This window comes from Xenopus laevis, chromosome 6S (genome assembly GCF_017654675.1).
Source record: "Xenopus laevis strain J_2021 chromosome 6S, Xenopus_laevis_v10.1, whole genome shotgun sequence".
NCBI lineage: Eukaryota > Metazoa > Chordata > Amphibia > Anura > Pipidae > Xenopus > Xenopus laevis.
Window position 1 is genome coordinate 71471216 of NC_054382.1, and position 26916 is coordinate 71498131.

At 37.7% G+C, this 26916-nt stretch overlaps 1 protein-coding gene across 4 annotated transcripts in view; it reads right to left on the reverse strand.

Annotated features, from left to right (window-relative positions):
• Positions 1–493: 493 nt before the first annotated feature.
• pign.S (phosphatidylinositol glycan anchor biosynthesis class N S homeolog) overlaps positions 494–26916 on the reverse strand; it is a 151821-nt gene continuing 125398 nt past the window's right edge. For all 4 annotated transcript variants that reach the window (XM_041567654.1, XM_041567656.1, XM_041567655.1 and 1 more), the window contains 4 exons: positions 26330–26403; positions 23789–23831; positions 18347–18399; positions 494–880 (listed from right to left, as the gene is read on the reverse strand). In XM_041567654.1, the coding sequence (XP_041423588.1) occupies positions 757–880; positions 18347–18399; positions 23789–23831; positions 26330–26403 (294 nt within the window). In that variant the 3' untranslated portion in view covers positions 494–756. The remainder of the gene's footprint in view (positions 881–18346; positions 18400–23788; positions 23832–26329; positions 26404–26916) is intronic.

A 26916-nucleotide genomic window follows, 5' to 3' on the forward strand; every position in this document is an offset into this window, starting at 1 on the left:
TACTTGTGTCCAATGCCATACACTGGTAAGAGTCAAGTCATTGATTATTGGGGTTACTGGAACAGGGCTAAATGCTCCATGTTTCAAAATAACTTCCAAAAAGTTTTAAACCACAATCAAACACTTATCCTTGCCACTTTTTCCCTACTTGTATTATTCTATCTCATGAACATAGAGAGGAGATTTGGTTATCTTTGAGAATAACAGTATAGTTTCTAAGGGGTTATTTATTAAAGTCCAAATTTCATAAACTTGAATTTTTCATGATTTATTATACCCTGAGGATGGAAAAAGTCTGAATCCGAAAATCAGGCATCCCATCTCAGGTTGTATATAAGTCAATGGGAGAAGTCCCTAAGATATCCGTGCAAAAATCCTACGAATTTGTGGTTTTCAGGCAAAAATCTGAAAAAATTTGAGTTTTCGGATGGAAAATTTGAAAAATTTGTACCATTCAAATTTTGTATGATATTTTAGTTTTTTTTTTCCCGCACTGGAATTTTTCTGGAAAATATATTTATATATAAGGGGAAAATAACCCATGCGGATTTGGTCAGAGTATATTTCATAAAATAATGAGATGAATTTGGATTTTGATAAATAATCCCCTAAATGTGTCTCTCCGCCATAAATGGCAAATACACAAAAAGCAATCAATGAACAACATCTCTTCAGAATTGCTGATCCAATCGGTTTAGTTGCCTGCAGTTCTTGGCTATCATTCATGTTTAAAGCAGTCACAGTGTATTCAAGACCTCAAGTTGAATGGTGCTTCAGCTTTCTCCAAGGAATTATTTTCTTTGTAGTAAGGTAGTGCACCAATCCACTCAGTAACATTAGGAAGATGGTCATACTCATCACAATGACAAAATGGCTGATGCTGCAAATCAGAAAAAGAGATTAGTCCCTATTGAAAATGCAAATATTACATACTACCAAGACGAGTGCCACAAATATCTGTATACTTCTGTATTTTTTTTAAACATCAGAGCTAAAGAAAGGACTTTTTTTGATAGTTTCCTCTAATGCAAAAACGCCACTCCTAGACAATATGACTTTTGTGAATGGATATGATGCAAACAATTTAAGCAGACTTTAGGAACAGCTAACACACAGTAAATACTATGTCCTAAAGCACTGTATTAAAATTCTTGGTGAGGAGATTTAAATCACTTTGCTGATATATGCTTTGAAGTGAATAAAGTTAGTAGCAGGTAGAAGGGGGACGTTTGAGCTCCACTGTTTTCCTGATGCTGTAAGTGCATGTATGAGAAATGTATCAAACACACCACTTTTTTGTTACCTGACTAAATCAGCAACGTGATTTAAATCTCCTCACTAAGAATTTCAATACAATAGTACTGTATGTACAGCATGTTAGCAGTTCCTGCAGTGCTTATTCCGATTTAGTGTCTATCATTTCTGGGAATAGTTCTAATTTACATTGTCCTTTCTTCGTTTATGTACTTACACTTTATTTATAACTAGTACAGGCATAGGTAGGCTTTGATACAGGTTTTAAAACGTTTCCCCTGTTCTAGGAAATGATTAGGAAAATGAAAAAAAAAATCCAATGCTGTTTTCAAGTTCTCTATGTATGACGTTTCACTGCTGTACATCATTCATACAATTTCACATGAGCCCTGCTGTGCTAAAGCAGGAAATAATATATTGCTCATACAATATTGGTCCAGTACTATGGGGTAATTTCACTAAGATGCGAAGTTGCGCCAGGCGCAACTTCGCCAGGCATAGTTTCGCCAGCGGTTCGCAAATTCACTAAAATCCGAAGTTGCACACAGGGGTAGCGTAAGGTTGCGGAGTTGCGCTAGCGTTGTTTCGCTATATAAAGCGAAGTTGCGCTAGCGAAGGCTAATTTGCATACGGCGCGAAATTCAAATTTCAATGGAGGAACACGTATCTGCACTACAAATGCCTAGAAAACCTTCAAATCTGCAAATAAAAATTTTATTTTGCCCTACACATGTGTCCACTGTCTAGGTAAGTTGCCATGAGTCAGAAAAAGTAGGGGGGGGAGGGGAGCCCCAAAAATTTTTCGATCTTTTTCAGCCTATCAGCCATCATGTAGAAAACACGCCAGCGTTTTTTGGGACTTAGAAAAAATTTTGACTTTTTTTGAAACAATCCCTATCTACTCTATTGCGCTTCGCCAGGTCTGAGGTGGCGAAGGAAGTCTAGCGTAAAAGGTAGCGTTCGCTACACTGCGCAAGTTAGTGAATTTGTGTAGTTTCGTCGCTAGCGAAGATTCGCCTGGCGTAAGGTTGCGAAGTAACACTAGCGAAACTACGCCAGCGTTCGTTAGTGAATTTGCGCAGTAGCGAAAATGCCAAATGCTAGCGAATTAACGCTAGCATTCGGAGCTTCGCGCCTTAGTGAATTTGCCCCTATGTGTCCATTACCTGACTACTGCCGATGGATGCTCCAGTAATAAGTCATACTTGCCATTATTTGTACAGCATTGTATACTAATATATTGTGAAACTATGTCATGCTATGAGTAATAATCGTAAAAAAAAAATGCCCAGAAAATAATTGTTATAATACAAAACTGTGGTGTATTAATTTGTTAGTATATACAGATTTATGTGCTTTCCTGGACAAAATGCTATGTCTCATTATTATCATTTCATTTATAAACTACAGTAATACAGGTATGGGATCCGTTATCCAGTAACCCGTTATCCAGAAAGCTGCAAATTACGGAAAGGCCATCTCCCACAGACTCCATTATAATCAAATAATCCAACTTTTTAAAAAAAGATTTCCTTTCTCTGTAATAATGATAAAACAGTATCTTGTATTTGATCCTAACTAAGATATAATTAAACCTTATTGGAGGCAAAACCAGCCTATTGGGTTTATTTCATGTTTACATGATTTTGTAGTAGACAAAGTATGAAGATCTAAATTACGGAAAGATCTGTTAACCGGAAAATCCCAGATCCCAAACATTTTGGATAACAGCCCCCCTGTACTTTCAGAATAATAATTATGTGATTTCTGGAGCTTTGCACCAAAACTACCTCTGGGAACCCTGGAGCTACCTCTAATTTCTGGTGCCTTGACAACTCTCTGCTCTCAGCTTCCACTTTACCTGGTTGAGAGGGAATATTAACACTTTTATCATTAGTCAAAGCTCTGCAGCCAATATCATCCTCCTATAAAGGCTTGTAATAATTCTCCCATGTAAATTCAGCAAATATTTGTGACTTTCATGCTGGCTTTTCAAACAAAATGTGCACTGGGGTTTGGCCACTGGAAGGTGAGGACTTTTTAAACAAATATGTTATCTGTTGTCTGGAGGTCTTATATGCAAATTGTTGATAATGTGTTAATTATAGTAATTAGATATTTATTATGCGTACCTGTGAAAACGAATTCTGCCTGCCTATTGTTGATACAGGAAAATCACTAATTCCCCCTGTACACGAGAACAGACATTTAGGATAATTCATACCCTTGCATGAATGTCTACTTTTGTGTATTATTGTTTATTGTACGCTATGTATTTTAATAATAATAATAATAATCATATAATAAAAATGTGTCCTTTATCACAATACCCACGTATGCCTCCATAAGGGTATTTCTCTGGCACTTGTCCAGTTTTATAATAATCCAGTGCATAGTTTTTAGACCTGGAGGTGCTCCCGCTAAACTTTCAGTTTTATCAGGATACTAAGAGCAATTTTCTGTGCATTTATATTATCTTTTATAAACCAACGCAGCATGGGATGACTAATCACATAGACAGAAAATGACTGACAATTTGCTTGCCCTCTTGGGAGTGAAAAACTGTTCAGAAGCTAAAGGTTTTAAGCATTGTGATTTCCTTCCATTAGTAAGGCCATGGATTTGCATTGTGTAAATAGCATACCCAGTGCAATCGTGGACTGTAATTAATGTTATATAAGTGCAAGGGACATGTTTAATAAAGCCAAATGGCTTTTTAACGTTAATGGAATGTTAATAAATGGAAGCACTTATTATAAGCGAATGTATGTATGTTTACTTCCCTTGATTAGAAAGTATTTCAAACCAGAAATATATTAACATTCATGGCAAAGTAAAAGGATATCCAGTGCAGGAAAGTTACTGTATCAGAGTATAAAAAAAAAAACTAGTGGCCTGCTCTTGCATAAATGACAGACAAGGGGTTCAAAAATCAATATATTATAACTGATAGGAAAGTCAAAGCTGCAAATCAGACTTTTCCAGTATGCACGTGATAAGGGTCCATTAACCACCCTGGCTGACATTTGCAAAATTCCAGTTGCAATCTGTACAGCATGTTTATAAATCCATTCTGTTTATTAATTACTAAGGAAACCACTGATCCAATTGTTATTGGATCAGGGCCTATATTGGCTAGCAGGGCTACCAATGTGTTTAGCCACGCTGTTCAATGATCTGCCTGGTCAAACTGTATGTATCCATTTAGAATTACAGTAAACCAAGTGTTATTGATATTATCCAACACTGCAAATCTACCCAGGCTCACAATGTAATTGATATAGACTGTAAAGCTTTATTCCCTGCAGCTCTTTCTGCTGTAGCTTAGCTATCCATTCTGTAGCAATGATAATTAATAACTATTTTGGGTGAATATACTTTTAAAATTAGAAGTGTGAATTATTTTTTATGAGAAAAACAGCAAATAGAGTAACCATTATTACACTAAAAACAATAATATTGGCACAAATCTAAAGACCTACCTATCTAACTTAAACTTTGCCAATCTCTACAGCTTTGAACTCAAAGGGAACACTGTGCCATCTTTCTTATTAAGGGAACATCTACATGCAAAAAAGTGGAGAGGTGCATGGCCAGCAAAAAACAAGGCCTTTGCATTAGCACTGGGCCCTTAATTTTTTTAAGCAAACACTCAAAACCCTTTTAGGGTAGGACAGAAAAAAAAAATAAACAAATAACAAAAATACTCCTATTTTAAATATCTGTCAGTTTGAACTCCCCTTTATAAAAAGAAGTCCTTTGTAAGTAGTAATAATGATGCTCTGCAGTGTATTGCAGGTCTAAATGCAGTGTTTGATGCATTTGTTTGTGTTTTTTTTAGAATGTGCAGCACTTTAGTTTCACATTTAGGGGGTTATTTCTTAGGGGCAGATTTATCAAAGTGAAAATTTGAAAAAAATTTCAAGCTAATTTTAAGCTGTACTGTCTCTTTAAAAATTCGACCTGGACCACACCATCTAAAACCTGTCAAATTGCTGTTTGAGCCTATGGGGGACCTCCTAGAATCTATCTGGAGTCAATTGGTGGAATACAGATCTATTCGAAAACGGATCTATTCGGCCAAAAAAGAAAAATTTTGATTCAAATTTTTAGTGGAAAAAAAAACTAAACATTTTTTGGGATTTATTAAAGCCCAATGCTGCAAAAAGTCAGAATCCAAAAATTTGGCATCCCACACCTGCCAAGGTTGTATATAAGTTAATGGGAGAGGTCCCTATCCTATTTGGAAGTTTCTGCGCTAGAATTAGCCTGAAAATCCGACTGTTTCTGAATTTTTGGGAAAAAGACAGAAAAAAAATCATACGGTTCGGGAACTTTGAAAAAAATCTTACTATTTGGATTTTCGCTCTATTATATCGAGTTTGTCCCCGATACAATGAAATTGTGCTTTTTTAATATTAAATAAGGTCTCGCTGTGGATTCTAGTTTGGTCGGATTTTTTTTATTTTAAAAAAATCAGGAAAAATTGGATTTTGATAAATAACCACCTTAGACTGCTGTATTGTGGAGAGATTTGTTGTACCTGAAATTCTTTTTGATAAATTTCTTTTGAAATTGTGAAAAATAATTTTTCCATTACAAAGCCTACTTTGCAGGTCAAACGTATATTAACACATGTTGCTCTGTGAGAAGCCTTCCAGCATTAAATATCATATTATCATGGGAATATTATGCATATGGCGTAATGAGAGATCCATCAATCATTGTACCCTGTGGGTAGCTAACCACCATCCAATGGTTGAGCTAACAGGGCATCCTTCCAAAGAGAAAAACAGCTGTTTGTTGGCAGATTAATACTGCATGGGAATGTGTTTTTTTCTGAAAACATAGAAATGCAAAAAAGCAAAAGTAGCATTTCGTATGCCCTGCACAATTCTTCAGAGAAGTTATCATCAGTATTATATATAGGGCAATATTACAGAACAGCAGTCAGCCCTTAACATATAAATGTTCGTTCAGGTGAGTAGTGAAGCCATATAATACAAGGGCTCCAACATCAAGAAATATAGATCTCTCATGAATCTTAACACAGTGTGACAGAAAGGTGAGCTTTTCTACATTACATCTTACAGCAGATAGTAAAGCAAAGAAAATTGAGTCACAGAGGTCAATACATAAAGCAAAGTCCTCATTCTAAAAGTTTTTGACACAAAGTAAAACAGTTGCTGCTAGATGCTGCATTATGTTATTGGCATGGTAGAAAATATTCAAGCACATACTGATTATAGTAATTTCAATTCACAGATAAATAAAAACAGAATAATGTGGCCCTTGCTATGAAATATGACTAGAAGTCATCATGGAGAAGGAGATCTGTTAACATACAAGGTTGTATATACTATTTCGATACCCTCCCCATATCAATACCCAAACCAGCCATAGATAAGTTACAAACAGTTATCTTAAATTTCATCTGGGCAGGTAAAAGACATCGGGTAGCTAAACAAACAATGTTTGCTCATCAAACAAACAGAGGATTAGCAGTCCCAAACATGATTAACTATTATAAAGCAGCCCAGCTTAGACAAGCAATGGCCTGGATAGAATATCGCCCCACAACCAAATGGGCACAATTGGAATTATCATATGGGGGCACTCCACATATAGTGCACCACACACAAACCTTCAGCTTATCCCACTTTACGGAGACCCACCTTTCATACTCTAACATTGTGGCAGCAAACATTGGTGAAGCATAAAATCTTACCCAATATACCACCACTATTACCACTCTGGGGAAACCCAGACCTTTCAGCAGGCCTGGATCACTTAAACATCCCAGCAGACCTAACAAATAATTTACTCCAGTTGAATAAAATGTTTCACCTGCTTTTCAGAAAAATCAAAGGGTACCAGCAATGTAGCTCCAAATTAAAATTGTATGATCTCTCTAGATTTCGTTACATTCAATTGAGGCATTATATCCTAACGCTTCTCCCAAAAGGTGAACTTCCGATCACTGACCCACTCTCAGCATTTTTCCGACAGGGATATATGCAGAGAGGATTAGTATCTCAATGGTATTATTTATTGAATACAATAAACCTGGAATGACATCCACATGTTTACATGGGAAAATGGGAAAAAGACAATGTAAAATTGATTTGCCCAGATGGCAGAGAATGTGGGAAAATGCTGCTAAAAGCTCAATATGTACCGTAATTAAGGAAAATATTTATAAAATACAAATGATATGGTACCATATTCCAGTTTTACTATATAGGCTCCTACCCCAAACAGCTCTCCCCACTTGCTGGAGATGTGACCGTGAGGAGGGTACAATCATACATATATTCTTTAAGTGCCCAGGTCTAAAAACATACTGGGACTCTGTAAATAAATGGTTAAATAAAGTACTCTTAACAGATATTCAAATGGACCCACTGATGTTTATATTGGGAGCAGGGCCGGACTGGGAATAAAAAGCAGCCCAGGCAAAAAAATCCAAGCAGCCCATATGTAAACACGCATCTTAAACTCGTCCACTCATATATTGGAGTAAAACTGCAAAAATGATGTGCATAAAGAGCTGCTTTTCTCACTTAAGTGTAATTAATGTAAAATATGTTAAAGATTCTGCAGCCTTGTGCCTTTATATGGTCACCCCTCACTGACCTCTTATATCCTTTACAGTAGGGCAGGGGTGCTCAGACTTTGTCACCTCGCGATCTACTCTTGCCACCTCACGCCATCATGAGATCTAACTTAAGAACTCAGCAGGATGGCACAGAGGCAATTCCATGTATACCCCAGAACTCATATCAGGAGGTAGAGAGGCAATACCATGTATAATAGACAAATACAAGAGTCCTCTACACTCAACCCATTATCAATATATTTAAGACAGAGACATTTTGTGCATACTGCTACTGAAAAATGCCTTACCCTTTAAACAACACAGGGATTGTTTGTCCATATATTGCAATATATTTAAGCTGGCCAACTACGTCAAAGTCATCCCATATCTGGCCAGTCCTATGCTCAATTTTATCTGATTCATTAAGAATTCTATTGCTTCATTATACATTTTACAAAGGGACTAAGTTTTACCTGCAACTTACTAGCTGCTTTCAAAGTAAAATTCCCGAACTATACCATGTATAGCCCGAGAACTTTTATCAGTATGGTACAGTGGCAAGTATAATACCTCGAGAACTAGACACATGAAACATAGAAAGTAATCTGTTAAGACTGTTTAAGAAATATTTTGCTGCAATTTTTAAGTCAGGAGTCAGAGCAGAAAATAATCAACGCTAGTTAGGCTGCACGGCAAGATGTATGGTCCTTTAATTGGCTCCTATAGCTTCAAGTTTGAATAGATATTCCCTTGGCTTTTACTCTGAGCCACCCTGAGGAGGCCATGGCTTAGCTGCAGTTTCTGGTTTTGGCCTGCTTTGAATGTACTTGTGGCGATCCTGAAAACAAGTTTGGTCTCTGGTTAGGGTACAGTAGACATATACACATACAGTGGTCCTGTTTTTCAGACAAGGGGCACAGACAGCCTCAGCTGCTTAGAGATCCTGGCACTCATTAAGAAGGTTGGCACCACCGCTGGCCTCCGTTGTACCAACTGTGGCACAGTATCAAAGAGGGAATCAATATTTTGCACCTTGGCCTCAACTGCCTGCAGGGTGAAAAATGAATTAATTAATGGCTGGATTAGAAATTCGAAACAAAGCCCAAACTCTGCCTCAATCCTGTGCCACTTGCTGATAGATTTCAGGCCCCCCCACCCAATTGGGATGAGATGGGAATAATTAAACTTTAAAGCCAAAGAGGCATAACTTACAGGCAGCAGTCCCCTTGCCAGGGATCCACAATATAAAGTCAGTGCCTGCTGTGCACTTAGCCCTATCCCCTGCAGCATGCAGCACTTTACAGTAACCCCCACCTCCCCCTATACTAATACACTAAGTGCCCTTGAGACTGGCTTTCTGAGCAGCTGTGCACTTTTTTTGGTGGGGCAAGAAGGCACCGGGCGTGCAGCAATCCCTGCTCCGGCAGGCAATCGATTACCTGTGGGTACAGTTCCGTGCTGTGCCTGCTGCTGTTTCTCCCTACCACTGGCTTCAGAAGGCAATGAATGAGTGGACGGGCAGCTCAGGAGCCTGCCACGCTGGAGCATTGTGGAGCAGGACTGCGCTGCCACTGCTTCTGGTTCCCGTTTCAAGACTGAAGAATCACCACCTACTTTGCCCTGCCATGCACATTTAAAGGTGTAGTTGCGCTCTACCAGGAACTTTGAATTGATCGACTGGTCTTGAGCCCCCGGGCCTCTTGCAAGTGGCCCACTTGAACAAAATATAAAGTGGCCCCTCTGGCTTTTGCCCGAAGGGACAGATTGCCAGTCCGGGCCTGATTGGTAGATAAGACACCAAAGCCCAAAAAACCCGAACAGAGACTAGCTAATTCTTTTTTATCAGCAGCAAGGTGCTGTATAGCAAGCAAATGGAAAGACCCAACCCCTCCACCTGAACTAGGATTTCTAATCCGAATCCTATATATAAGAAGAATGGACTTTTTGCCAGCGTTGCAAAACTATACAGTAGATACATTTAGTAAAATCTGGTACAACTGGGACGTGAACCAAGAGGTGATTTCTAACTGACGACCTCCGTCCCTATCTTCTTACTTGGCTTCTCTCCAAATTAAATATCACCATAATTCCTATATTGTCCATTTTCTCCTAATGGGAATAGATTGATAATATTAAATTGTGCTCCAATAAATGCAATGCCAACTGTTTTCTTTGATTTTGTCTGTTATTTTGTTATCAGGTATTTATTGTTCTTATAGTTTTTCTAATTATTTCCATTATCTTTTTTTCACTAATCCACTGGGCCATATATAGATTTAAATCTACATTTCTAATACATATAACAATAATATAATACCGTCAAAATCACTCAACAGACGATGCAATAGCCACCAACCTCCATCTGGCCCTCTCTCATCTGGACAAAAAAAGACACCTACGTTCGAATGCTGTTCATAGACTTAAGTTCAGCATTCAACACTATCATTCCTCAGCATCTGATAGAAAAGCTGAGCCTGCTTGGACTGAACACCTCCCTCTGCAGTTGGGTTCTGGACTTCCTAACTGACAGACCTCAGACATCATCTCCAGAACCACCACACTGAGTACCGGAGTCCCTCAAGGCTGTGTGCTTAGTTCTCTACTGTTCACTCTACTGACGCATGAATGTGCAGCCACGCACCGCACAAATCACATCATAAAGTTCGCTGATGACACGACTGTGGTGGGTCTCATCAGCAATAATGACGAGTCACCATACAGAGAGGTGGTGCAGCGGTTAACAGACTGGTGCAGAGCCAACAACCTGTCTGTCAATGTAGACAAAACAAAGGAGATGGTTGTTGACTTTAGGAAGACTAGGAGTGACCATCTGCCACTGTACATCAACGGCTCTAATGTGGAGATCGTCAAAAGCACCAAATTCCTTGGTGTTCACCTGGTCCCACAACACCAGCTACTTAGCCGAGAAAGCCCAACAGCACCCCTACTTCCTGCACAAGCTGAGGAAATCCCATCTCCCACCATCCTTACTCAAAACCTTCTACAGAGGGACTATCGAGAGCATCAGATAGTGAAGACAGCAGAGAAGATCACATCACGGACATTTACACCACTCACTGCATCCGTAAAGCCACCAGCATTGTAGCTGATCCAACACACCCCTCACACTCACTGTTCACACTCCTGCCATCTGGAAAAAGGTACCGACGCATTAGGGCCCTCACTACCAGACTGTGTAACAGTTTCTTCCCCCAAGCCATAAGGCTCCTGAATACTCAGGTCTGTTGTCCAGTACATCTATGTTGTGTTTTGTAGCACCATGGTCCTAGAGGAACTTGTTTCGTTTCACTGCGTACTGTACAAACGTATATGGATGAAATGACAATAAACTCACTCTTGACTCTAATAGCTATATTTAAGGTAATTAAAAGAAGATGAACCAATGTTTATAAATAGGGCTCTCGTTAGCCCATGCTGAATCATGTCAAACCTTGCTATACAGTATAAACATGTATATGACATCGTTGCAATGTATGCCCAAAAAATAATTTGACAAAAAAAAAAAACACACAAGGTTGTAGGCTGTCAGAACATTATTTCTTATAATACTCAAGAGTCACGTGATATCAATAAATTCAATTTCTAACTGATGACATCACTAAGCACCAGTCATATGTTTTCCATGGGTCTTGAATATTATAAAATTCAAATTACCCAAGTAATAATCATGAAGTCACCACAGAGAAGTCAAAAGCAAATAGAAGTAAACAAATACAAGGGACAGTACTTGCTGCTACCAGACAGATGTGTTCTTTGGAGTACTTTCTTGCTATTGAAGAATTTCATTATAATATTAAAAATCAAAATATTATATTTCTGGTTTCATAATGATATCTGGTAGAAGAAATTTGGCATGGTTACACCATTACAATGTAGACATTTGTGGAGAGTATTGGTATTGTTTTGCTTTAATAAGTATATAAATGTACATATAACCTCTGTAAGCAGGAAGACACAATAACTGATAAGAAAGAAGGATCTCCCCCACTTTCTTCCTCAACTTCAATGCCCTTCATACAGTACAACAGGGGGTGTCCGAACTTTTGGCTTCCCTGGGACACATTGGAAAAAGAAAAATTGTCTGGGGCCACAAATGAAATACAAAAACACTTTTGATTTGTAAAAGTAAAGAAAATACACAGAAAATAACTAAAATACCATTTGAATAACCAGATAGAGCTATACAATTGAATATGGGACACCTGGATATTAAATAGACTTATTTTTATATTATTTTTACTAACTGGGCAATGGGCAGAGTCCCCTTCCTCCATACTCCCTAGGTAACCACATTGTTACAACCTGGCATAGTAAGCCTGTTCCTAACAAGATGAGAGACTGAGGTGGTTAATGTGTCTGGACTTAGAGAGCACATAGTGTTATTTCACTCCTATTTCATAGTGTTGTTTTCTCCTATTTCCATACTTTTATTTCTTAATTTCTTCCTTTTTCCCCCTTCCCTTCCTCTCTCCTTCTACATACAATGTGAATCAAATGTATGTAATTCATGTTTTTTCAATGCATAAAAGAGTAAAATGAAGAGCACAAGTCAGACATGCACACTACCAGAGCGCAACATGAACAACAAGCTGAACTGACAATGCAAGGTACCAAGCAGTGACAGCGAGTGGGCCCATTAGGTCTGGGGGGGGCCATATCCTTTGTGACATGGTTTCCTCGGGAGCCATTTGTTTGAAGGTGGGCCGCATTCATATCCATTTTGGGCCCCTTGCGGCCCTCGGGCCGCAGGACATCCCTGAAGTATATCCTCGGAAGTAGCTCAAACAGTTTGTATGCAGATGTGTGATTGCCACACCCCTTGTAGAACCAAAATATGAAACCATTTCTGGTTCTTACAGCTGTATGCACTGTGGTTTGAGATATCAATAATATAATCCTAAGGAACATTCAAGCTCTTACAGTGGCTATATGCTACGAAGGACTCCAGGTTTGGACTGGGACTCAAAATTGGCCCTGGCATTTCAAGTACACAACTAGTCCCCAACCAGCCCACTCTACAGTGGCCCTTCTGGCATTTGCCAGAACTCACCGATTGCCAGTCCGGGCCTGGTGGACTTCGTTCTTTTTTGAGTTCTTTTCATTTTTTATTCCCCTAAAATTCTGAGGCCAAATTAAGTGATTATATATGAATAAACTCTGATAAACCTTTAGGAATGCTGAGACAAATATGAATTGGTTGCTGCATATTGGATATGATGTCAGTGACATAAGACTGAGGAAGATGCACTGTGGCTTTTATCAGTTTGCCTGGTCTGAGGCGGCAAAGTAAACTCTGGCAAAATTTGCATCTCAGTGAATTTGTGGAGTAACGACTATTCGCCAGAGCGAAAGGTCACCTGGAGATAGGGTGCGAACGAACGCTAGCGACGGTCTTGTTCGCTAACAAATAGTCTTCTACGCCTGTTAGTGAATTGGCGATGTCTCTGTGGATGTGAATTTTTGCTAGCGTTGGCCACTTCGCCCTTCAGTGAATCTGCCCCATGCATAGCACTAACAATTGGTTACACGTTTTTCTTGTATTTTCCTTTAATTATTGGTGGATCACTTATTTCATTAGATACAGCTGTTTCTTATTGTATATGTTTGAATTGAACTGAGCTGACTGGCACAGTGTTAATCCATTATAATATAAAAATCTATAAACAAAAAGTAAACAAACACAGTTCACATGGTTGATTCATCTCAGCACATCTGTCCAGGATTACACGCTGTATCTGGTTTCCATTCTGTGATCAGTTAGAAGTTTTCCGTGAAATTAAATAAACAGACTGCATGAATCTCAAGGCAAAACTTTTACTGAGTGAAAAGCAAAATGGAAAATTAAATTACCAGGCAAACTGATATAACAGAGGAACAGGGCGATTTGTCCAGATAATGTAAATAAAGGCTTTTACTCAAAAGGAGATGCAAGTAATCAGTTTAGAAGCTATGATTATAAGCAACGAGAAAAGATTTCAGACCACATTCTGAGAAATTTAAATTGAAAGTAGAAATTTATTTAAAGTACTGTGTCCAGTCTAACCTCTGTGGATGCAGCTAGTTAATGATAAACACTCTTAAAGGAAAGGATAAGGACTTACATTAAAACCCCGGGCCGGTGCTCCTATCAGCAGAAAACTGCACCGGTCTAGGGGGTTTTCCAGCAAGCACCATGGAGCAATCGGCTTACTTCTTCTTATTTCTTCAAATTTCCCAGGGCAGACGAATGCGCAGTAGAACCAAATATATGACTTCTTTATTAAAAATCAGCTTTCCGCACTACTGCGCATGCGCACCCACATGAAGGAAGAAGAAATTAATAGCTCCGTGGTGCTCGCTTTCTGCTTTTTGACCAGTGCAGTTTTCTGCTGATAGAAGCTCAGGCCCAGGTTATATAGGGTTGTATATACAATCACTTGGGGGTGCCTAACTTTTGCCCCCCCAAGTTTACTTAGCCTTTAGTGATGGGCGAAAAAATTAAAATTTCACGATTTTTTTGTGAAAACCTTCATATTTCACGATTTTTGAGTGAAAACCTTCATATTTCACGATTTTTGAGTGAAAACTTCCAAATATCATGATTTTTAGTGAAATCCTTCAAATTTCATGATTTTTTTGTGAAAACCTTGATATTTCCTGATTTTTGAGTGTAAACTTCCAAATATCAAGATTTTTTCGTGAAAATGGACGAATTTCGGAATAAGTATTGTGATCCTAGGAGCATTGTACCTAGTAAATAGATTAGCATACTCTGTCATAGATCACTCTAGGAGTGATAGATAGCTTAGGTAGTTGAGCAGCTCAAAGCTCCGACAAGGAGACAGAGGGATTAAGATCCCGGGTACTAATAGCCCAGAAGTAGGGACAAAGTGTTGAGACTAGGGATGATAGGAATTCCCCTAGATGCCAACTAATGAGATCCTGAAAGCTGGTTGTACCTTTCACATTACTGCTACCTCTGCTGATATGAACTTTGAGTATTTGCTTCCTTTATGCTACTTATTCTGTGTTCTAAGCTCCATTGTGGATATGTGCTTTGTTGAATAAATACATTTCATTGGTTAAGCATTAAAGAACTACTGGTGCCCATTTATTGTGCGATTGCACCTGGTTACAGTTGCACTACACCCTGCCTCCACCCAGTTGCGAGGGCTTACCCCTGAGAGAGAGGGTCTCATTTGTCGTATTACCCCACACTGAAAGTAGCTAAAACTGACCACAGTAAAGTCAGTTTACTATAGCGCTACACTATAAAGAAAATTATGTAAAAAAAATCAACATGCATTCATTTAAATAGGGCTGATTTGGCATTGATTTTGCCCTAAAGCAGTCCAGTCAATACGCATTACTTATGAAGATAGCAGAATAGCTCACACAGTGTGCAACATGCAAAAAATGCAGCAGAATTCTAAAATGTCACAGCAATTTTACAATTTAAAAAGGAACCTCCTTTCTTCTAATCTCAAGAGATGCCTTCAGCTCCTACAGGAACTACATGTGAATGAGGCATCAGACAGTTCATTATAAAGTACCATTATATAATTGTATACAATGCTATCATCCAATGTACCACTCACAACTACTCTTTGTACACTCTCTTATATCTTGTTCTTGATCCATGTACATACAGAAAAAACAGACAATCACAGTTGTTACCTCCTTTCCTACTTAATAATCCTATTTAAAGTGTAGATTTTACACTTTTACCCATAGTATCCCTTATATTAAAATCAGTTCTCATCATAACTTCAGTCTGAAATCTGTATAATGTTCATGCTACCTATTCCACAGGTTGAATAATTATATTTTAATTATACATTTAATCTGTGTCCTAAAAATTCTCTCTTAAATCATTCTATCATACACATTCTGTAGAGCACATTCTAATAATGTACAATGTAAATCATAAATAATTATGCACCTCTTTAGCATTTAAGACACCTTTGGATCTTACGCATTTGGATCTTACGCTTTGCATTATTTTTCTTTCTAATGGTTATACACCATTACTATTTCATATTTGTACCTAGTAGCTATACACCATTACTATTTCACATATAGACCTAGTGGTTATACACCAGTACTATTTCATATATTATTCATATAAGACCTAGTGGTTATACACCATTACTATTTCATATATAGACCTAGTGGTTATACACCATTACTATTTCCAGGGGTGCTTCGCCAATGAGGCGAATGAGGCTGTCGCTTCAGGCGGCAGCACCCCACTAGGTCACAGGGGCAGCAAAAATGCTGCTCCTGGTACTTTAAGAGCGGGAGGGGGGGCAGCAGCAACTGCTGCTGCCTCAGGCGGTGGAGGGGCCAGTATCACCCCTGACTATTTCATAAATAGACCTAGTGGTTATACACCATTACTATTTTATATTCGGACATAGTGGTTATACCCCATACATTTCAAAACGACCCTAAAAAATGTCAGAATGTCCTCTACTGAGAATCTCACATCCATCGCAACAAAACAAACCTCTCAAGTGATGATTTGTATGATTAAGTTAATGCTCAACATGACAAAACATCTTTCTGACACAAAAATATTCAAGAAGTCGCAAGTTTAAGAAAAATGAAAATGCTATTACAAAACACAATTGCTTGATAATGGAGGACACAATCCAATCTTGAACTGGCAGATGTGCTGTCTTTTGTAACTGTGATACTTTAATTAATTTGGTTCCACATCAAAATCATTCTGTGTGTAGCAATTTGCAGTTGCTAAAAGAATGCTAAAATGTTCTTGGATGTTAAATTGTTCTTTTGTTCAAAAAAGAGTTCTATTTAAGATAGCTGTAAGGACAAAGTTGTTTATCAAACTGGGACTGTTTTTTTTTGTGCTCATGAGTCACAATTACTTCTTTGTACATTTAAAAGGTACTGTAGCGACAAATGGGACAGTTTGTTTTTCACCCTCCATTAGCTTTATAGAGAGGTCAAGCTTCTTTACAATGAAAATCAGCAGATTAACCACCTTCCATTTGCAAGACGGAAAAACTCAGATGCCAAAAACTCAAAATATTTGAGATTTATTATACCCCGAGGCTGCAAAAAATCCGTGACTAACTGCTGAGGATTAAAAGCAGCTTTGTCTGTTTTCTGATATGTATTAGACAGCACTCACTTTGTGTGATACTTCACATTTGCTGGGTGCACATTCCTCAGTATCCTCAAGATTAATGAAATCAATTCTTCAAAATTGTATGGTCATCACTCCAAATTCACTTTAAAAACGTTAATTCAAGCAGGGGGCAATGTCAACATTTTGGGGCAGATTTATTAAGGTTCAAATGGTAAATTTAAATTTTTGAATTTTTTTTTTTTGGTCAAAACTCACAAATTCAAATTTTAATTCACCAACTTGAATCTGAATGTGAGGTTTATCACATCTCGACCCTGGAAACAGTTCTAATTCTAAAACCTGGCAAGTTCATGTACAAGTCAATGACAAAGGTCCGATGAACCATTTGAATATGTTAATTGCCTTTTCTGACTTCCTGACATTCGGGTTTTTTATCAGAGGAAAACTCGACGCAAATTTTCGGAACGTTTGTAATCAATGTTAGATGTTCAAGATTTTTCATAAATAGCCTCCTATTCGACTTGTGAGTATATTCCAATTACAGTTAAAAAAATTCACATAATTTCAAAATTGGACATCAACACCTTTATGTCACAAAATGCTCTTTATCCAGCTTAATAAAAAGCTGTGTTTGACTTGAAACATTGCTGTTGTCCTTGCTTGAATTAAGCCTTTTGGAGCTCTGCCCAAACTCACTTTTTTATATTCTAAAGCGCACCAAATGAAATCTTCAGTGAACATGTTTAGTTCAACAACTAGAGCAGTTCAATAAACCCCAAGTGCACTGGAAGTATCATTCTCTTTAAGGACACTTTGCTTTTAGGGAAAGTCATTACAGCTGAATTAATTCCCACATAATCTAGCCATGCTGAAAGAAACAAATGAAGTATAAACATCATCAAATGTAAGGAAGAGAATTGAGAAATGTGAAACAGAGCACCAAACTAATTCTGATCTAGCTATCTGTTATGTTTTGGGTAGCCGAGGATGAGTAGAATATAAAAGTGCTTTATTAGCAGGCTCATGCAGGCATTACACAACAAAAAGCTTTCACTTTTAAGCTACCAGGAAGTATGCACAGTATAAGTCTGTGCACAGTATAAGTCTGGGCACATCTACATTTGTATAAACACCACAGGAAACAGGTTTTGAATGTATGTCACGTCTTAAACCTCTTTTTATTTCCAAGGTTCAGGTATATTATACAATAATTCAGAAGTTGTGGATGAACCCATTCATATTTTTTCATTTTGCTAAAAATGCTATGTTTTTCCATGCATGATCTGTATTTTTCTATGATTTTTGTATTTTTTTTTTGTATTTTTCGTTATTAATCTGTTTCAACCTACTGGGGTGTACAAAAACAATCCGTACTGTACCTTGTTCCTATGTCCAGCCAACTGCCATAATCTTTAACCAGGAAGAAAAAATGCTGTTAAAAGAAGAGGAAATTTTTTATTACACGAGAAGGCAAAAAAAAAATTCATTGAGTAAAGTATAATGCATATACAAAGATTCCATTATAACTACAATTCCAACCTCCTGAAATTACCACTTTCAAAAACTATTGATGCCTCTGGGCTACACTGAGCACCATCCATTAAACTGCATATATGCTTACATATGGTTAAAAGAAGAGAATTGCATTTATACAGCAAAATGAATAATAAAAAAGCAGTAATGTAAATGAGCATTTTCATCTGATATGGTGCCTTGTCTGCCATATAGACCACAGGACAAGGTCAAAATTCTCATACTCTGAACAAGTCATTTCAGGCAGTTTCCAGGCAAAGGAGAGTGATCTTTACACTGCCTACTAGGCTATTAAAATATGGAAGGTAAATCACCCTGTGTGGCATTATTCTAGCAGGTCAAATTATATATATATATATATATATATATATATATATATATATATATATATATATATATATATATATATATATATATACATATACATATATATATATATATATATATATATAGTGAAGGGAAAAACCGGCACTCACGAAAATGTCATCAATTATGCCTGGGTGCAGTCCTTGTTGAAGTTTGAATGTAAAGCTGGAAATGGAGATCGCACTCACAGGTCTTAGAAGTGTTTAAATGTCTTTATTCAGTGGACGATCGCTGACGTTTCGGCTGACACGACAGCCTTTCTCAAAGTGCAAAAATGGTTCACACAAACGAAATAAATACCAAGTGTGGCGGGAAAAACAAAAGGAGCAACCAAAAGCAGGGAAAGTGACGTGTAACAGACCTCATCAGTGACAGTATAACAAATAATAAAGTGAAAAAACGAAAATAATATCAAGAACTAATAAAAGATATAAGTCAAATACAATATTGAAAAGAAATCTTTTGAGCATAATCTGAAAACCCGTAGAAATAAAGAATATTGCTTGTATTGAATCAAGAACCAAAAACCCGGTCATATCCCTTCACATAAAACAAAGTATCCATTTCATAGTTTAGTTAGTCACACTATAAATAATAACAATGTATCGAAACCTGAAGGTAACATTAGTATAGATCGTAATAAAAAGGAACTACCTTGCGTATTGTATTTAGCTTCAATACAATACGCAAGGAAGTTCCTTTTTATTACGATCTATACTAATGAGAAAGGCTGTCGTGTCAGCCGAAACGTCAGCGATCGTCCACTGAATAAAGATATTTAAACACTTCTAAGACCTGTGAGTGCGATCTCCATTTCCAGCTATATATATATATATATATATATAGCCATATATCAGCACACTCCACTCGAATCAATAAAGGCCGGGTGCTTACCAAAATTTTATAATTCATAGATGATAGAAAGCATTCACGGCACGTTTTCCATAAATAGTTAAAAGACTTTATTCCTCCAACCACATATCTACGTGTTTCGGTCCACATAGGACCATTTTATACATATATATATATATACATATATATATATATATATATATATATATATATATATATATATATATATAAAAGTCATCAGGGGGCACTGGGGTACAAGTGTACCGGGCCCAGGCCTGAAGGGGGGCCCTGCTGTGCTGCACTTTTCGAAATAGCCAGGCCCCCCTTGACTGCGCCAAAGCCATGCCACCCCTGGCCAACAATGTATTATTTAAATCATATAGGCCCTGTCACCAATGTTTTTTTTAAAAAATATTCTCTGGGACCCCAATTTTTTTTAAGTTGTTAGGGGCCCTGGCGCCAATGTTTTTTTTAAAAAAAACTTTTATGGGGGGCCCTGGCACCAATGTTTTATTTTTAACTTATAGGGGGGCCCTGGTCAACAATTATTTTTTTTAACTTGTAGGGGGCCCCTGGCCACCAATTTTTAAAAAAAAACTTATGGGGGGCCCTGGTACCACAGTTCTTTTTTAACTTATAAGGGGGTCCTGGTACCACAGTTCTTTTTTAACTTATAATGGGGCCCTGACCATCAATAGCTTTTTATAACTTGTGCAGGTGGGGGATTTACCGTTTTTAGCGTTGATGTCTGTGTGGTCTTTTAACTGTGGTGTGGAGTGGGGTGAGGCTTGGGGTGGACGGCCATATATATATATATATATATATATATATATATATATATATATATATATATATATATATATATATATATATATATATATATATATATATATATATGAAGTGTAGGCTAAGAATGGCATTAAATAAGCAAAAATAGATGAGTTAATATTGTACCTAAATTCTTTAAAGCTATTAAACCTCTGGGCTGGCAGAGCGAACCCTGTATAGAAGGTATTTAATTTCTCACCTAATCCAAATCAGGGTTTAGATCACCATTGCCACATGGCCCTGAATCAATCAAGAACGAGCAATATAATGAGATACGATGTGCACAACATAAAATATAGACAAATAACATTTTAAAAAAACGTAGTTGAAAAATCAGGCTTTTTAAGCTTTATGGTTAATTTGTTTCCTGGATTTAATAGTATCAATATGCTCTCAGTTCAGCTGTTTACACAATGCTCATAAAGGGCCTAATTACTGTCATCCTGTTTACAGTAAAAAACAGCATTTGAAAATAGCTCAAGTAACCTGCAAGAGTGACATCATTCACAACATGTAGTGGGTGGCACAAAGGCCCATATACTAGACTGTCAACAACATTGCTTCATGTTTAAAGGGATACTGTCATGGAAAAACATGTTTTTTCCCCAAAACACATCGGTTTATAATGCTACTCCAGCAGAGTTCTGCGCTGAAATCCATTTCTCAAAAGAGCAAATAGATATTTTTATATTCAATTTTGAATTCTGGCACGGGGCTAGACATTTTGTCAGTTTCCCAGCTGCCCCAGTCATGTGACTTGTGCCTGCACTTTAGGATGGAACTACTTTCTGGCAGGCTGTTATTTCTCCTACTTAATGTAACTGAATCAGTCTCAGTGGGACTTGGCTTTTACTATTGCGTGTTATTCTTAGATCCTCCAGGGAGCTGTTATCCTATGGGTGGGACCTGTATTTTACTATTGAGTGCTGTTCTTATATCTACCAGGGAGCTGTTATCTGGTTACCTTCCCATTGTTCTGCTGATGGGCTGCTGGGGAGGGAAGGCAGGGGTTGAAATCACTCCAACTTGCAGTACAGCAGTAAAGAGTGATTGAAGTTTATCAGAGCACAAGTCACATGACTGGAGGCAGCTGGGAAATTGACAATATGTCTAGCCTCATGTCAGATTTCAAAATTGAATATAACAAAATCTGTTTGCTCTTTTGAAAAATGGATTTCAATGCAGAATTCTGCTGGAGCTGCACTATTAACTGATGCGTTTTGAAAAAAACATGTTTTCCCACGACAGCATCCCTTTAACATTTAATGGATTTCACAGGTTTAACAATCACCCAAGGACACATTCTAGGGACGGCACAATTGCCCTAATAAATCAACTACTATCCTAAGAGTCACGTTATGTTTTATTTTAGAAAATACATCAACGTTGCCTAGTAGCCAATCTAGTTTAAAGGAGAAGGAAAGGTAAAAACTAAGTAAGCCTTATCAGAAAGGTCCATCTAAATATACCAGTAAACCCCCAAAGTAGTGCTGTTCTGAGTCCCCTGTCATAAGAAACACTGCATTTCTTTTCTTCTATTGTGTACTCATGGGCTTCTGTATCAGACTTCCTGTTTTCAGCTTAAACCTCATTGCCCTGGGCAAGAGCATGCTCAGTTTGCTCCTCTTCCCCCCCCCCTCCCTTCTCTACTGTAATCTGAGCCCAGAGCAGGGAGAGACTCAGGCAGGAAGTAATGTCACACCACATTAATACTGCAGCTCCTATCCTAAACAAACAGAGAGTTTCTAGAGCTTTTTACTCAGGTATGGTAAAACATTCTACAGAATAAATATAGCATTCTAGCTTGCTCTATTGCAGCTAATCTATTGGCAATAAAATGCCTCTGTAGCTTTCCTTCTCCTTTAACTAAGGGTCATACGAGGTAAATCTGGTTATTTCTTGTAAATGATTGTCCATATATAAATATAATTTCAATATTAAAATTAGATCCAGGAGATATCAGAAAAAATGAACCATAAAATTATTCAAGCGAAAATTAGACAATGCCTCTCTGTGGTGACATTTTGTATGCTCACCACTTGAAATGTGGGTTGTCCAAGACCAAATTCTACTCAAATTTCAACTAAAACTTCCCCCTACCACTATTTAGTATAATCCTACATCCAGTTTCACAAAACAGGTGTGAAAATAGACCTATCCCTCATTTCACCTTACTATTATGTTTCTCTCTTATACTTAGCTTTGGACAATATATTGAACAGTGTTCACACCAAGAGCTGAGTCATACATAAACCCCTGATTGCAGATACCTCTAGAATGCTCTACCATCTTTTAACAGGCATTGCTCCCACACTAACTCTATTCTCAAACCCTTCAAAGGCGACACTTTGCTAATATGCCTCTCCAATTTGTTTATGTCTTTCGCCTCTTCTTAATAGAATTAATAGATTGTCAGCTCTTAAAGGCATAATTTATTATAACTATACAATGTTTATGTTTATACTTCGTACATTTCTGGTGCTATCTAAATTAATATATTACACAATTATTTTTTAGAAGCATGAAGGAAATATACCTGAAAGTAAAATAAAATATAAAAGCTCCATAGAAAAAGACCCATCCCTTTGGCCACTATTTCGTGAAAATATACGGTGATCATAAAGCAATGACCCCAACTATCAAATCAACAAGGTAATAAGCATCTGCCCAGTTATGTTTTCATTTTGAAACCTCAAATGTGTAGTAAGTCAGTATAAATTGAGATCATACACAAGGGCTATTTAACAATTATTCAAATGTACAGAAAAAAATTGTACTGCCTTTCTGCATGAAAGCTGAATACAAGATAAGTAAATCTGACATTTCTGTAACAAAATATACAATTAAAAATTTATTTTCTGAACAGTAATGTGAAATGATAGTCTTTTATGACAACACCATTGTAACCCAATTTACTTTCCAAAACACCAAGGACAAAGCAGCTTAAAGATTTTAATATATATAAAAAATAAAATACAAGTGCACAGAATAGGGTTTTGAAAGTTGTTTTGAAGACAATGAACTAGAAATAGAGTTGAGGTGCCCTCTTGAACCCTTTCTGCTAGTAATATAATGTTTATAACCTGAGAATGACTACAGAATGAGAATGTGATGAAACACTTTCTGCTCAGACCTGTCCAATTTTGCAAAACAAACAAAAGCGCTTCAATGTTGTAATATTAAAAAAATTGCAAAATGACTTATTGGGAAAATGTCAAGTTGTTTATCAGAATTTGACCTACCAGAGACATTATGTCTGTTATCACAAGAACAATGAGAAAAAGGCTGAAAGAGAGAAAAACAAATATATGCATTTATTTAGCCAATTTATTTAATGACAGAATTTATCTCTGATTTATGAAACCTAGCTGTCCCTAATTTATTGTATGGCTGTGGCTGTAAACCAAATGAGAAACCTGAAAATGACACTATTAGAGTATAATACTTACCATATAAAATAAAAATTCCCCAGTTGTTTATTGAGGGTAAAGTGTTGCATTGTACAAATAAATATAATGTGTATGGTTTAATGCTTAATATTTGACAAGAGCTAAAGATACAAATATGTAAATGTATTCTTTCTAGTCAACCCTAACAGAATTGTATCACAAAATGGTGATGAATGACTCAAAAAACATCTATGGTTTGTTATTTCTTGAGCTAAGCAATGTAGACAAGGAGAATAAAACTACTCCATGTTTAGTCCTTGTGAGCAGGCCGGATTTGTGGAGAGGCCACAAAGGCCCAGGACTAGGGCGGCACGATTTTAAGGGCAGCATGCCGCCAAGCCACAATCCAAAGGAGCACTGGGGATGCATACTCCTGTTCGCATCCTCCCCAGTGCTACGATGCATATGCACACATTCGCTCGCAGGGGCATGGTTCGAGCGCAGTTGTTGGCACTAGGACCCAGTGGCCTTGGGGTGCCACAGCACGAAATCTGGGCCTGCTTGTGAGAGAAATTAGATTACCATTACACAGATAATTCTCATGCATAATGAATTCCTGCTAACAAAATAATCACAAGCAAGGGGGAAGGGAGGTGGTTGTACACTGGGAATCTAATGATCTACCTTGCAAGAACCAAACATAGAGTAGCTTTAGTTTCACTGTTTGTCCTGTTTAGCTTAAGAAATCAAACTCATAGATTTTTTGTGAATAAAACAATAGGTAACAAAGTATGTTCAGCACAAGCTCTATTCACTATATACTGCCCCTTAATAAAGCGGAGTGCATGGTGTGCAGATGAATAGTAAAGGACAGCACACTGTCTTAGTACTGAATCCTCACTCCTATGGGTAATGATTTTTATAAAAGAAGGGTCTAATTCAATTAACCTGTTGCTCTGCACGTGCTGCTTACTTAACTAAAATACCCATAATCTCCAATAGACTGATCTGCTAGTGGGCAAATGGGCAGTTGGACCAGAATCAGAATTTGCACAAACCAAATAAAATCTAAATACCAATCAAAGCATCGTACTGTCATATACCTTGCCAAGACAGAAAAACTGAAAAAGGAAAAGGCTGGGGCAGGCATTCACAGATAAAGGTGATTTTCATCTGGAGACTCCCTGCTGTTGCCAGCAGGTCATTTTGTAGCCGTGGAGGGAATGTAATGTAGAAAGAAAAATCAACTAACCATCTGCTTAGCTTGCCCTGTGAACACTGCCCTGCCACAGCAGATTAAGATGATAGGGTTGAATCCTTCAAAGTCCATTATACTGTTGCAATGTTTAATTGCAGTTTCCAGTGATCACATATTTTCCTTAAAAATCTATTTGCTGCACTAAAAGCTACTGTTGTTTAGCAATCACTTTAGAGCACATTTCTTTCAAATGAAATGTCAAATTCCTAATTAGGGAGATAAATGTGACCCTTAGATATACAAACTTTTCATACAGAGTTTTATCAAATCTCTACATGAAAATTGCAATCCTTCTACTTTAGTTCAGTTATTTACTTTTAAAGCAGATCTAGCACCTACACATAAAGCTGCATAATGAAATTACTTTACAAATTAAACATGGAACACAAATAATGGTATTCATTAAAATAACTATACCTATTATAAAGGTGTTTAAATATCTGAGCTGTCAATCAAATATCTGCCCCGCCTTTCTGCCTGTGGGGCTTCAGTTAGAAAATCCCAATACCACGATGTCATCATTATAACACTAAATTGAGTCATGGATATTCTGACTGAAGGAATATTTAACAATTTCTTTGAAGCTAGTGTTCCGCAGATTCTTCCAACAAAGTTCCACGCGTCCATCTTCTGCGTCCTCGGTAAGCTGACTGCGAAATCGCCAATTTCTGTGCAATTCTGCTCATGCACAGTTGCGCAAACCTCTCCAACTGCGCATGCGCAGAAATACCGATCTCGCAGTCAGCTTACAGAGGACGCAGGCGATAGACGCGTGGAACTTCACTGGAAGAATTTGCGGCGAGGGGTAAGTATGGAGTATGGGGCATCTCCCGGGGGGGTAGTTAGCCTGGGGGGTCTCCCTGGGGTGGGGGGTATGGGTTTTTTCAGAACAGGTTGAATTCTCCTTTAAGGCAGTGCTATGTGTAGCATAAGGCATGTGAATTAACACCTTCTGTTTTCTGAAGACTTTACACTGCGTGGCTTGCATTGTAAATAACTCTTTGGCTCCTTTAAGCCCGTCTCACCCTAATCATGTAAGCTCCATTTAAAGATAAGGATACTTGAAGAACCTAAAATCCCAAACCCAAGCACTCTAATTGCAACAAAGCTCACTCTATATGCTCATTAACCGGTACCTTTTTGAGGATATCTGGGTTGAGATCTGAACTGTTTCAAATGCACACATCACCAAAATGAAAGGAATGAGAATCTGTAAAACAAGAAAAAAAAAATCTGATGCTTAGCAGTTTTTAGGTAAAGGTAGTATACACTGAAAGATTCGCTTGTGTGGTGAAGTCTCCAAACAAGCAGATCGTTCCCCTGACAAAACCCACCTCGAGTGGGCGATATTGTGATTGTTTGGCTCTAGTGTCAAACCATCGCATTCCAATAAAAGGGATATGAAAAGTCAGGGTGAGGACCCCATCAATGAGCCAATCAAGCCTGCCTGATGAAGATCAGGCCAATTGTTGGCCAGATATCGATTGGGGAGTTATGTCTGAGGGCCCCATTCACGGGCAGATCCAAATCTGTCTAAAGGACCCAAATCAGCATCTTATATCTGCCCGTGTATGGCCATCGTAAAATATTTCCCTTACTCCTGAGAAGCTTTCCACTGCAAAATATACTTTTCTCTGTTATTCTCTAAAAATATTTATTGCTTTCACAAGGATTTCACAAGACTGCTGCCATTCATGAATTTCTAAGTTAACCTGCCTGCAGG